Raw genomic sequence first — 11,251 nt, 5'->3', positions numbered from 1 at the left:
TTGTCCCCGATTTCGATCCTAAGGGCATGGTATTATTCTTTTAGTAAGCACAGATACGTAAAATGTCATTTATTAATTCATCCTATATGCAACATCAAATAAATTGTATCGTCTATATACGCAATGATTAATAGTATCACTGTATTTGTTCAATGTTCGTCTCTTTATCATTAACAAATTTAGAACGTAATAAAGTTAATTACAAAACTGTGAGTCATGTACAAATATAAAGTAAAAATATAGTTTATATATTTAATTAAAAACGAGTCTATCACGCGTCTATCTTTTATCTAAGAATGTTACAGAGGTCATAAGAAATAAGAAATTCCTTTTTAGACGATACTTCACTTAAATGTCTTCAATCTTCTCTCCTGTCAATGTTAGAAGAATCATCATCATTGTTGTATATCCTACTATTCTTCTTGCTAAGTACAACATGTAGCTATAACACATAGTGTAAACTATGATAACGTACAATAGGAAGAAATCATTCATCTGTATCTGTATCAACGTCTTTTTCGTCGTAGTCACGGAGAGAATAAAGTTCCTTCTGCTTTTCGTCGTCCTCCTTTGTGTTCAATCCTTGATTTTGTAATTTAGCTGATCGTAAAACACATCCTCTCCCAATAGTAAACTTTCCGATTTCTCCAGAAAAATTCTGAGGGAGTCTAGGAAGTGGTTTTCGAGGACCGGGCTTCTTCGAATGTTTCGGTGCATAACTTCTTCCAGATTGCGAACTAGCCCATGTGAGGTTACAAGCCTCTTCGGATATTGAAACGTCACCTGTTCCGGTACATGGTGTCATTAGGGAGACTTCACTTCCGTCTGGGATCTCAATTTTTAAACAATCCTCGTGAGCGGTACTCGTCATGGTACTGTTATTCGAGTTATTTTCTTTCTCGTCACTATCGTCTTTAATAGCAATATTTCTCAGTTTCTGTATAAGTTGTTTCTTGAAACCTTCGTTGCCAACTTGCTTTGATTTCGGTAACTCCTGAGACTCCTGCGCAGATCGATTTACTGGTTTTAGTAAAAGATTGTTAATGAAATCCTTGTCATCTATTTCTGGTACGTTTTTAAGTCCCCGTATTGGTTGATAGGGATCGGATTCTGCTTCTTCTGAAGTACTGACACGGCATTCTCCGATTTCATTTTTTTCTAATGCGTCTAATCTTTCCCTTTCCTGGTATTTATATTCACGCTTTTTCGCTTTTGACAAGCCAACTTGCACTCTAAATACGCTTTTATTCTCCGATTGAGCCACAGGATCATACGATGGATAACTTCCATTCCAATCATCAGTATCGGCAGACTCTACAACCGGTGCAATGCTACATACTTCTTCTAAAGGAACTGTTCCCACTTGCTGTGGTTGTTCGAAATTCATTTCGTGACGTTTTATGCAGCCACTGCTCGGGCACGTCATAAAATGATGCTGTAAAAATAGAATTGACAAAGATGACTTAAAGCAGCAATAAACTCTATTATCTTTTAATATATCTCACTAGCTACTTCATGTCTTGAATATCATATTTCAATACTTCCGGTTAAAATATAATTTGTGTAAATGTTCCAACATACCTGCCATTCTTCAGGATCCAACAAATGACTCGAATCAAAGACGCATGTAACTTTCTGTCCTGGATAATTTCTCTTACATTTATATAAATGAGTCTGCATTTTGTGTTTTAAAATGTTATGAGTCTTGTCGAATGGACAAGTTATACTGGTCTCAATAGGCATCATTTTTCTGTAAATTAAGATATAATATCTGTACGAGAATAATTTTATCTTTCGGAAAATAATTTCTATCCCTTAATACTTAAACGTTAATAAGTAATTAGAATTTAAAATAATAGAAACCACCAATTTAAGAAATGTAAACGTATATAAGGCCCGGAATATAAACACATTTTTTATGAAGGTATTATGAAGATCACTTTTTTCTCCACTCTATCGCAAAAAGTGGAGCCTTGTTCTAAACGTTGAACAGTTTAAATAATTTTCGTACAATTATATAAAAGTTATATATTCTTTAAATAACGAAAAATGTAATAAAGAGAATTTGTAGAGAACAGCATTTTCATACGACACACGTGTATCCCGGATACCGATAGTTCACCAGAATGATCATTTACTTTTAATTAACGTGTCAATTAAACAATATCATCGGTACCCAACATACATATATTACTATGTAAAATATGTTCAATCACATAGATGCAATTAAACATATCACATTTGAAACTTTTAATTTATCTCATGTAATTTTACGTACTATAAATCCTCAGTTAATACCAAAAGATTGCGTAAAATATGTTAATTTCTAATTAATATGAGAGATTCACTTACTTATAGTTTATTTATACAAAACAAATGTCTGTAACCGATTTCAGTAGTTCGTAAGGCTTACGAAAATGTGCTTGCGTAGCATGTATGGAATCCGGAGCTCATTCGCTTGGAAGACTAAACAAAACTGAACTGAACACACACTGCCCGATCTGGACGACTGTGGACTGATCGCGAAATCATGATCCGATTCTCCTGAGCTAATTAGTGCAACAGCGAACCCTGCTGGAGGTGAAATCTTTTAAAATATATGGCTGGTTCAAGCTCAGGGCACAGGCTGTTGAGTTGTTGAGGTTCGCGCCGGTTCAAGTTTCACATATCACCGCAATTGTGTGTGGTCGTATCGTTGTGTCCAGTGGTGCGCAGTTCGCCGCAGTTCGCCGGCGGAAACGAACGCTAACGTACCCGGACGATCGTCTTTTGTTCACCGATTCGAATTTACGATTTAAACACGTACCTTCTCTACTAATTCTTCTTCAATTGCCAAGAATGTCCAAGCCTGCATTTAAAGTTGGTAAGTCACAGAATCGTAATTTCTAGGACGCTTTATTATACAGACACGTGGTTCGTTTTTCTGTAAAAAAATTGGTAACCTAGTTCTATGATATTTATAAGCTTCTTGATACACTTACAAAAAATAATTAAAAAGCTTCTTAAGAAATAAAATCGTTATTGATCAAACTTGATTACAATATGTAAACGATACTTATGCATGCATTCAATTGTATCGTAATTGACGGTGCCAGGAAGTTCACGTGAATTGAAGCAACGATTTATCTCATGTAATTTTACTGAATAAAATCAATTGGTATTATATTTAGCCGATTTATCGTTGGCGGAATGGGGACGGAAGGAAATCACGCTGGCGGAACACGAGATGCCAGGGCTCATGGCAATCAGGAAGAAATATGGTCCTGAGAAGATTTTGAAAGGCGCACGGATTGCCGGCTGTTTGCACATGACGGTGCAAACCGCGGTTCTTATCGAAACGCTTGTTGAACTCGGGGCTGAGGTAAATGAAATTCGGCACCCGGCTTTATCGAGTTTCAAAGTGAAATCGTAACTTCTGTATGCTAAAACTGCTTTTACGATTATTAAAATAGTAACGCGATATGACAAACAGTACAAAATATCAAATTTATAAAATAGAATGATGAAAACCAGTGTAATGCTTATGTTAGAGCTTATCTAAGAGATCGTGACCCTGCATCTGTCGTAAGATTCGTCAACAATTGTATCAGACATCGAACAAGCTCTCGAATAACGAAGATCGTGATCAGATAAGACGAAACTGATTCTTGCTTTCCTTCTACAAAAACATTTTCATATTTATTTAAATGCACATAATAAGAAATGCATGACGCAAACATTACTTTCGGTATTTCTTATTCGTTCCTGTATCGATAGGTCCAGTGGTCGTCGTGTAATATATTCAGCACGCAAGATCATGCAGCCGCAGCTATCGCGAAAACTGGAGTTCCGGTGTACGCTTGGAAAGGAGAGACCGACGAGGAATACCTCTGGTGTATACAGCAAACGCTAGTATTTAAGGATGACAAGCCATTGAACCTGATTCTCGATGACGGTGGTGACTTAACTAACTTGGTACATAATAAATTCCCGGAGTACCTCAAAGAATGCCGAGGCCTCTCCGAAGAAACTACAACCGGTGTTCATAACTTATATCGCATGATGAAAGAGGGTACCTTAAAGGTACCAGCGATAAACGTAAACGATTCGGTAACGAAGGTTCGTAGTATTGAGTTTCAAAAACGAGGAAAAGAAAGTGATCTTTATAATTTTGAGCCTTATCACAATTCTTTCTTTTTAAACAGAGTAAGTTTGATAATTTATACGGATGTAGAGAGTCGTTAATCGATGGTATCAAGCGAGCAACAGATGTCATGATTGCTGGGAAGGTCTGCGTGGTCGCTGGATACGGGGATGTAGGAAAAGGATGCGCTCAGAGTCTCAGAGCACTTGGGGGGCGCGTGATAATCACTGAGATCGATCCTATTAATGCGTTACAAGCTGCCATGGAAGGATACGAGGTGATTATTGAAACGGATATATTAAAATAGGCCTTGGTTTAAAATCGTAAATTCCTAATCGCATTATCCAGGTGACGACAATGGAAGAAGCATCAGTCAAGGGACAGATATACGTCACTACCACGGGTTGCAAAGATATTATATTGGGACCACATTTTCTTAATATGCCGGAGGACGCTATCGTCTGTAACATCGGTCATTTCGACTGTGAAATCGACGTTGCCTGGCTGGAGAAGAATGCTGTTGAGAAAGTTAACATTAAACCGCAAGTGGACAGATACACATTGAAGAATAACAGGTGAATTGACGAAACCATTTCAAATATAAATGGATTCTTTAATAAATAGTTTCACTTTTGGTTCTCTGCAGACACATTATCCTGCTTGCGGAGGGTCGTTTAGTTAACCTTGGCTGCGCTACGGGACACTCCAGCTTCGTTATGAGCAATTCGTTTACAAATCAAGTCTTGGCGCAGATAGAGTTATGGACAAAGTCTGGGTCGTATCCGATAGGGGTTCACATGCTACCGAAGAAATTGGACGAGGAAGTCGCTGCGTTACATTTAGGTCACCTCGGCGTGAAACTGACCAAGTTGACGGAGGAGCAATCTAAATATCTTGGCGTACCCGTGGAAGGACCTTACAAAGCTGATCATTATCGATATTAATTTGTAATTAGTTTGTTAATAATTCGATGGCTTCTACGTACTTGGTTTCTTTTTTTGTACCATGAACGCAACATAGTTGCGACAGTGCATAATCATAGATTGTCTTTTCATTTGTTGTTCAACTGTTTCTGACGTTGCATACAACTTGGCGATATATCAGGAAGAACAGAGACTGGATATTTGTACCCTTTTCAACACTTTGAGTGTTATTTTAAATAGGATTTATATTGTACATGAATAAATTTTGTACAGATGGCAGAAAAGAAAGTTTGTTTAGCTCCACTGAAAGTTAGTCCTTTAATAAAGGTAATATTTCATTTTAAAAGGAACTAGTTCCTTTGTTATACTTGAAATTTGAACTGTTAGCTGATGAGATGGACCTGCTTGATCTACGGCGTGGTTTATGGTTTTAAAAAACGAAGGATGTACGCAGCGATGGAGACAGCCAAACGAGAAAAAGAAGAGGCAGAAAGACCTGCCAGAGAAGCGTATCTTCGGGAAGAAAAACTTCGCCGCAATACTGGTATATTTATTTTTCATGACGTTCAACAAGGTATGTTCGTCAGTTTTTATCTTATTCATAGCTGAGTTAAAAGAATTGGAAGATATATTCCTTGGAACATCCGAGAAAGAAACTAAAGTAGAGAATGAAGTCGGTACAAGAATGACCGAAGAGATAGAGATCTTACCCGAGGAAATGTTCCCCAGCACAAATGAATTAGAAACTGAATTAACATTCATAGAAGGATGATGATCTCTTACAGAAAAACGTATCTATTATCCTCTCGCAACATTCGTTATATATATATATATCTCTGCGTTTTATGTACATTATTTTCTTATTATTTACAACTTTAGAAGAATTGAACTCTCCTGCAGGCAACAACATCCACAGCCTGTGGGACACAATTTTTCATTAGCAAACCATGTCGCCAAGTGTTGCGTGTGCCCTCCATGGCCACAAAATATACAGAAGTTGCTTGGGCCTTAATGTAAAAAAAGTAATAGTATAAATCTAAGAAATTAAAAATTATTATCGTCAGTAGCGATCCTATTGTACTCACCTCTCACAGAGATATGACAAATCACACATTCTAAAGCTAATCGTTTACAATTTATACACTGAGGTCCTCTGCTTTGTTTTCCGCACAGCTGACATTCGCTTTGGAATTCCACACCCTTGTGGGTATCTAAAGGAGTTGTGCTGACATGTTTTAATACTTGTGCACGCGCATCTAATAATCGCCATCTGTGTAACACCTCGGCGTATGCCTTTTTATAACCATCGTAGAGAGCAGTATATTTTTCGTCGAGCAACCTGCGTGATCAGTAAATTAGCCTTTTGATCTAAACGCTTCTTTTATTAATCTTCTTATAGCGTACCTAATACTTCTCGCAGAGTCACCGAAGGTGTCTTGAATTAACTTTAAATCGTCCAGAGAATCGGACCATGAGTTAGATCGATGTTGCTTCAAATTTTGAAAGTTCCATCCTTCCAGCGTAGTGTCAGCTAGATGAATCGTATGATATGGAGAGCCGCCAGGCTGAAAAGGGATAATTAAAATTCAATCGAATAATAGTGGTTGCATGATACGAACATAATATAGACGATTGACAAATATTAAGGACATAAATGTCTATGATCACTTCCTGCACACAAAGGTCTTTGTCTTCTGTGTGAATATGTTTTAGATATTATCACAACAAACAGTACATCACATATGGTTAATTGCTACTGATATCGCATATACAACTTGTGGTAAATTAATGAGAATACATAAGACGAATATCACAGACGCAAAGATCGAACTTTGCCATTTTTATGTATCAAGCATGGCCGAACCTGCATGCTTTCTGGCATCACGATACTTCCACTCCGATGCTGTAAGGCAGTAACAAATATCATCACGATAAGAGAAAATCCCCAAAACCAATGCAACTTTAAACACGCAGAAATTTATGAAATTCGGAGACCACACACACACACACACACACACACACACACACACATGCCTTACCTTCAACCACCATTTTCCTGTGGAAAGCCTCTATAACAGAGATAATACGATATCAATCATTTGACAAATTGCTCAAAATATTTAAAAATGTTAACTACGTAAAAATAATGAAAAGAGGTATAACATTATGCCGGTAGATTACGACCCATTGAAATGTTTAGATCACTAAAGATTCGCTTTAACGGTACCGTCGTAATGTGAAAAATAGCTATACACTCAAATCGTATTTAGTCATGCATCGGAGGAAATAAACACATGCAAGTATATAAAAGATGTGATATACTGCAGTTCGAGTGAAAGCCAATGTCGATACGAAACGGTGGTACGAATAGATAATGCCGAGAGAGTTATTTCTCCCGTGTATGATTAAGAACAGAAGACAAAATATGATCAAGACATCAATTGTATCAACTGTCAATGCGGCGTTAAGTATAGTGCCTATGCCAAGCTGTGCCGAAACGTTTTAAAAACCACCTAATATACTCAGTGTATACTTACACTAATGTTAATGGACTTGCTGTTCAGCCTCGACTGAACGTCGGAATTTTCTGAACGGTAACTAAATGCACAGCTCAGCATACCTGCCATTTGAATATCCGATTGATTGGCATAGTGCTGTATTCTAAAATTCAAGACGATAATTAAACACGAACTGAAACGCAGCGCTTAAATGATGTACTCACAAGGAATGAATTAAATTTTGGCCAAAAGGATGTAAAGGCCACGGAGCGTCGATCTCAGGCGAGGCACAGGAATTATGACCAATATTCGAAACTGGTTGCGATATTACAAGAGCGGCTAAACACCATGCCTGTACCAAATCAGGACGCTCTAGCGACGCAGCAACGTTCGCGTTGTATTGACACATCGCTGGAATATCGGTGATATTGATGCTAAATGAAAAAGTATAAAAATAAGAGATCGTGCCTGTAAATTAATATCAGTGAATAAAATCGTTCATCGCACTCACACGTATTTTTCAGCAAGTTCCTTGTTGACGAAAAATAACGAGGAGGCATCGTATGTCATCACGATGAAATGACAGTTCTTGCAGCAAGATCTATGAGTCATTCTGTTCGCGTTGTGTAATCCACGATTCATCTTCTGATAATTTAAAAATGCTCTTTAATAATACCCGATAGTTCTAACAATTTATAAGAAAGATACGTACACGTTCTTGAAAATAGAAAGAACTTATAGGAATATCATCGTTCGACTGTACATAAGAATTTGGATACATATGCATGAAGCGTTCCGAATTGCCTATTCCATTTCCTAATGCGGACAGTGCTCTAGGGGTAGTATTCTCCGCTTTCATGGATGATCTTCTCGTGTACGATCCACGTCCGAAACAAACGAGTGTACCTATTGAAACAATTTCAAATACACTGGATATTGATTTATTTTTTCATTCGCTGTACCCACCGACACAACAAAATCTAGCACCAGATGTTCTAGGGAACGGTATATAGACGTCTTGATAATTTGTATACATATTTGAGGAACTTAAGAAATTCGCGTTGTCTTGAATATCATATCCTAAATGACTACTTTCGTTTTCGTCTTTTTTACAAGTCTAAAATAAAGCAAAAAAATGTAATATATATCATGCGACAGGTTCAATGCATCAGAGAAGCAAACTTCTTTACTTGCTCCAACGTTGTAATTAATTGCCTGAGGCATGGTTCCAAGCACGATCTGTTTTTCTTAACGCGTTGCTGCGCGGTTTGCTTCAGAACTTTTAACAATTTTGCCATCGTCGCATTGTCGATGGTTGTTCCAGGACAGAACTGGAATGTAGGTTGCGCGCTGTAGGGGTAATTTGCCGGGAAGTTCACTTTTAATATCACGTTGTAACTTTTATTAGACGCTGTTACGGTGCAACTACGTTCAACAGCATCCATTGCATTGACCTATGTAAAGAATAGTACATATATTGGATATTATTACTGCAGCCTTGTATGCATTACCTCTATGTTAGGTATGTTCATATTTATTAACGAGAATTCTTGCTGTAATGTCTTTGGTTGCGTGGGAGACGATATTTCTTTATTATTTTCAATATATGTATCTGTTTCTGAGTTCATCGTGGGTTCATCAACTTTCGCCGTTATGCAATTTATCTCACGGTCGTTCTGCGCATCATTAAGTTGTAATTGCTGGACGGATTGCAACGTTCCTATGTAAATAAATATATTAATTCCATGAAACGAAAAATATAGCCGCCTATGAAATGTACGTACTTAAATTATTATCTTCAGAGTACTGAGTATAGATAGATGTATCATCATCTATACCGTGTCCACATAACTGGAATAATTTTATGTATTTTATTATTCTTAAACATTTCAATATTTAATTCGATGCACAAGTACCTACTTTTTTTAAGAAGGGATCGATTTTGTATATCCTTAAACATTGATCCTTCGACCAAGTAATTAACTCAAAGTCGCTATTTTCTACAAATCGTAAATAGATTTTATAGTCATCAATAAATATAATTGCATCGCACATACCTAATTTTTGATGCCTCCATTGGAACTCGAGCACAACATCGGTATGTCCGACGAACGTATAAATAGGAGCACTGAGATTAGTTGTGTTCCACAATGATAAACTATTCTCACCCCGTCGCAATGGAGGTACAACTATCGTCACGAGCCCTTCTCCAAACGGCTGTAGAAAACTTATATTCTTATCCATGGAATTAAACTTATTTTCAAATTAAAACAGTATTATTTTTACCGTGTATCTAGCTCTCCACACTGGAGAATTTGTTGTCAAAATGTTCTCTGCCCTACGCGGATTACTAATATCAAATATCTTCACTGTACAATCTTGGCTAGAAGTTGCCAATTGATTTTGTTGAAAGGGGCACCAATCCAGGCCATATATCTAAAATAGCATGCACATCTAATATTCATGAACATTTTACGACTCTTTTAGATTGTTGACTTAAAAAATGTACTTTTGTTAGATGAGCAGCTATATACTGCATGGGGCTATTTCCTTTTCTTTGATCCCATATCTTAATGTCTCCATCATGAGCCGTGGCCAGCATATTTGGAGACAGTGTGTTCCATCTTACTTGAGACGAGCCAGCTATAATTCAATGAAACATTCCTTTACACACCAGGCGAACTACTTTCTCCTAAGTTCTATGATCTCTGTATTTACCAACTGCTGACAGAGATAGAGTAGGTCTTCTCTGATCTCTTATATCCCAAATGTGTATGAACGTGTCAATGCTACAGGAAGCAAGAATGTCTGGCTCCTTAGGGTGCCAATTTAAGTCACTGACCACTCTCGTGTGTGCCTTTAGACTGTTTATCGTTTGCAAATCATATCCGTTAGTTCCAACAAGTGACAATATTTCTATACGCGTATTGCTCTATAATTGAGATTCGATTAGGCACATCTACAATGTTGTTTAAAACACGGAAATTTAAATTCTAACCGATACTGCACATAGGTGAGAGTTTATACTTGTGGGGTTCCATTCGGCAGAGCCCACTTCATACTTGCTCTGCCTCTGAAACTTTTTCAACGTGTCAGCACCTTCGTCAAGATGTTTTACCGCAAAACATCTACGGCTGAAACACATAAATAAACAAATAAGGAGGAACCAAAGAATATAGGGAATACAGTTTATTTCCTAATTACATACCCGGCAAGGAGCACGTAATTGCCAGTCGCATCCACGGCCATAGTATTAGCCTACGAATAATGATATTCAAGAACATTTAACAACACGGAGAAACGATTTTACAGTATGACATATAAGATTAAAGTAGGTGACACGTAACGCTAGCGCACAGTGTTTTGTACGAGACGCGTCTCGTTCTTATATGCCACAATATACCTGTAAATCACGGTGCTCCGTAACCACATAGTCGCTGCCCCAACGGTTTGACATTTTACCAATAAATTCGAATTCCTGTCAGCATTCTGCAAGGGTTAGAATTTAACCGAATACGCGGAAGAGTATACTGGAGTAGTAGCACTATACGCTACTATACGCCGAGATACACACATTCAATCCGCGCGTACATCTATATACGTTCGGCTTCAAAGAACTTAGAGGGACTCACTTCAGGTCCCTGTAATAATTATATGCACACACGCATACACACTTATCGGGTACTTTTGATTGGTCGAGCCGAGTT

The 11,251-nt window shown here is 37.6% G+C and overlaps 3 protein-coding genes across 6 annotated transcripts; 1 reads left to right on the top strand and 2 right to left on the bottom strand.

Annotated features, from left to right (window-relative positions):
- Positions 1–54: 54 nt before the first annotated feature.
- LOC108624428 (uncharacterized) lies at positions 55–2,795 on the bottom strand. The gene is made up of 3 exons (XM_018023711.2): positions 2,353–2,795; positions 1,582–1,750; positions 55–1,435 (listed from the first exon to the last, which is right to left on the bottom strand). Exons 2-3 carry the CDS (start codon positions 1,744–1,746, stop codon positions 488–490), a joined length of 1,113 nt encoding a protein of 370 aa, XP_017879200.1. The 5' UTR covers positions 1,747–1,750; positions 2,353–2,795; the 3' UTR covers positions 55–487.
- A 43-nt stretch (positions 2,796–2,838) lies between these two features.
- Ahcy (adenosylhomocysteinase) lies at positions 2,839–5,325 on the top strand. The gene is made up of 6 exons (XM_026813059.1): positions 2,839–2,863; positions 3,171–3,361; positions 3,757–4,098; positions 4,185–4,400; positions 4,472–4,698; positions 4,770–5,325. Exons 1-6 carry the CDS (start codon positions 2,839–2,841, stop codon positions 5,065–5,067), a joined length of 1,299 nt encoding a protein of 432 aa, XP_026668860.1. The 3' UTR covers positions 5,068–5,325.
- Positions 5,326–5,821: 496 nt separating this feature from the next.
- Positions 5,822–11,106, bottom strand: Wdr59 (WD repeat domain 59). Of its 4 annotated transcripts, XM_018023661.2 has the most exons (20): positions 10,948–11,101; positions 10,753–10,802; positions 10,543–10,678; positions 10,263–10,476; positions 10,054–10,187; positions 9,831–9,980; positions 9,602–9,761; positions 9,465–9,544; positions 9,329–9,395; positions 9,056–9,264; positions 8,735–8,998; positions 8,511–8,661; positions 8,257–8,450; positions 8,056–8,189; positions 7,769–7,978; positions 7,584–7,707; positions 7,086–7,115; positions 6,451–6,611; positions 6,132–6,385; positions 5,822–6,053 (listed from the first exon to the last, which is right to left on the bottom strand). In XM_018023661.2, exons 1-20 carry the CDS (start codon positions 10,999–11,001, stop codon positions 5,914–5,916), a joined length of 2,916 nt encoding a protein of 971 aa, XP_017879150.1. In that variant the 5' UTR covers positions 11,002–11,101; the 3' UTR covers positions 5,822–5,913. The 4 variants fall into 4 exon arrangements, with proteins under 4 accessions (XP_017879150.1, XP_017879158.1, XP_026668782.1 ...); XM_018023669.2 differs by lacking the exon at positions 7,086–7,115 and having other exon boundaries at positions 10,948–11,100; XM_026812981.1 differs by lacking the exon at positions 10,948–11,101 and having other exon boundaries at positions 10,572–10,678.
- Positions 11,107–11,251: the final 145 nt, after the last annotated feature.

This window comes from Ceratina calcarata, unplaced genomic scaffold (genome assembly GCF_001652005.2).
Source record: "Ceratina calcarata isolate Rehan_Ccalc_2016 unplaced genomic scaffold, ASM165200v1 scaffold116.2, whole genome shotgun sequence".
Classification (NCBI taxonomy): Eukaryota; Metazoa; Arthropoda; class Insecta; order Hymenoptera; family Apidae; genus Ceratina; species Ceratina calcarata.
Note: the sequence above shows the minus strand (reverse complement) of the source record. Positions and strands in the feature narration are given on the sequence as shown.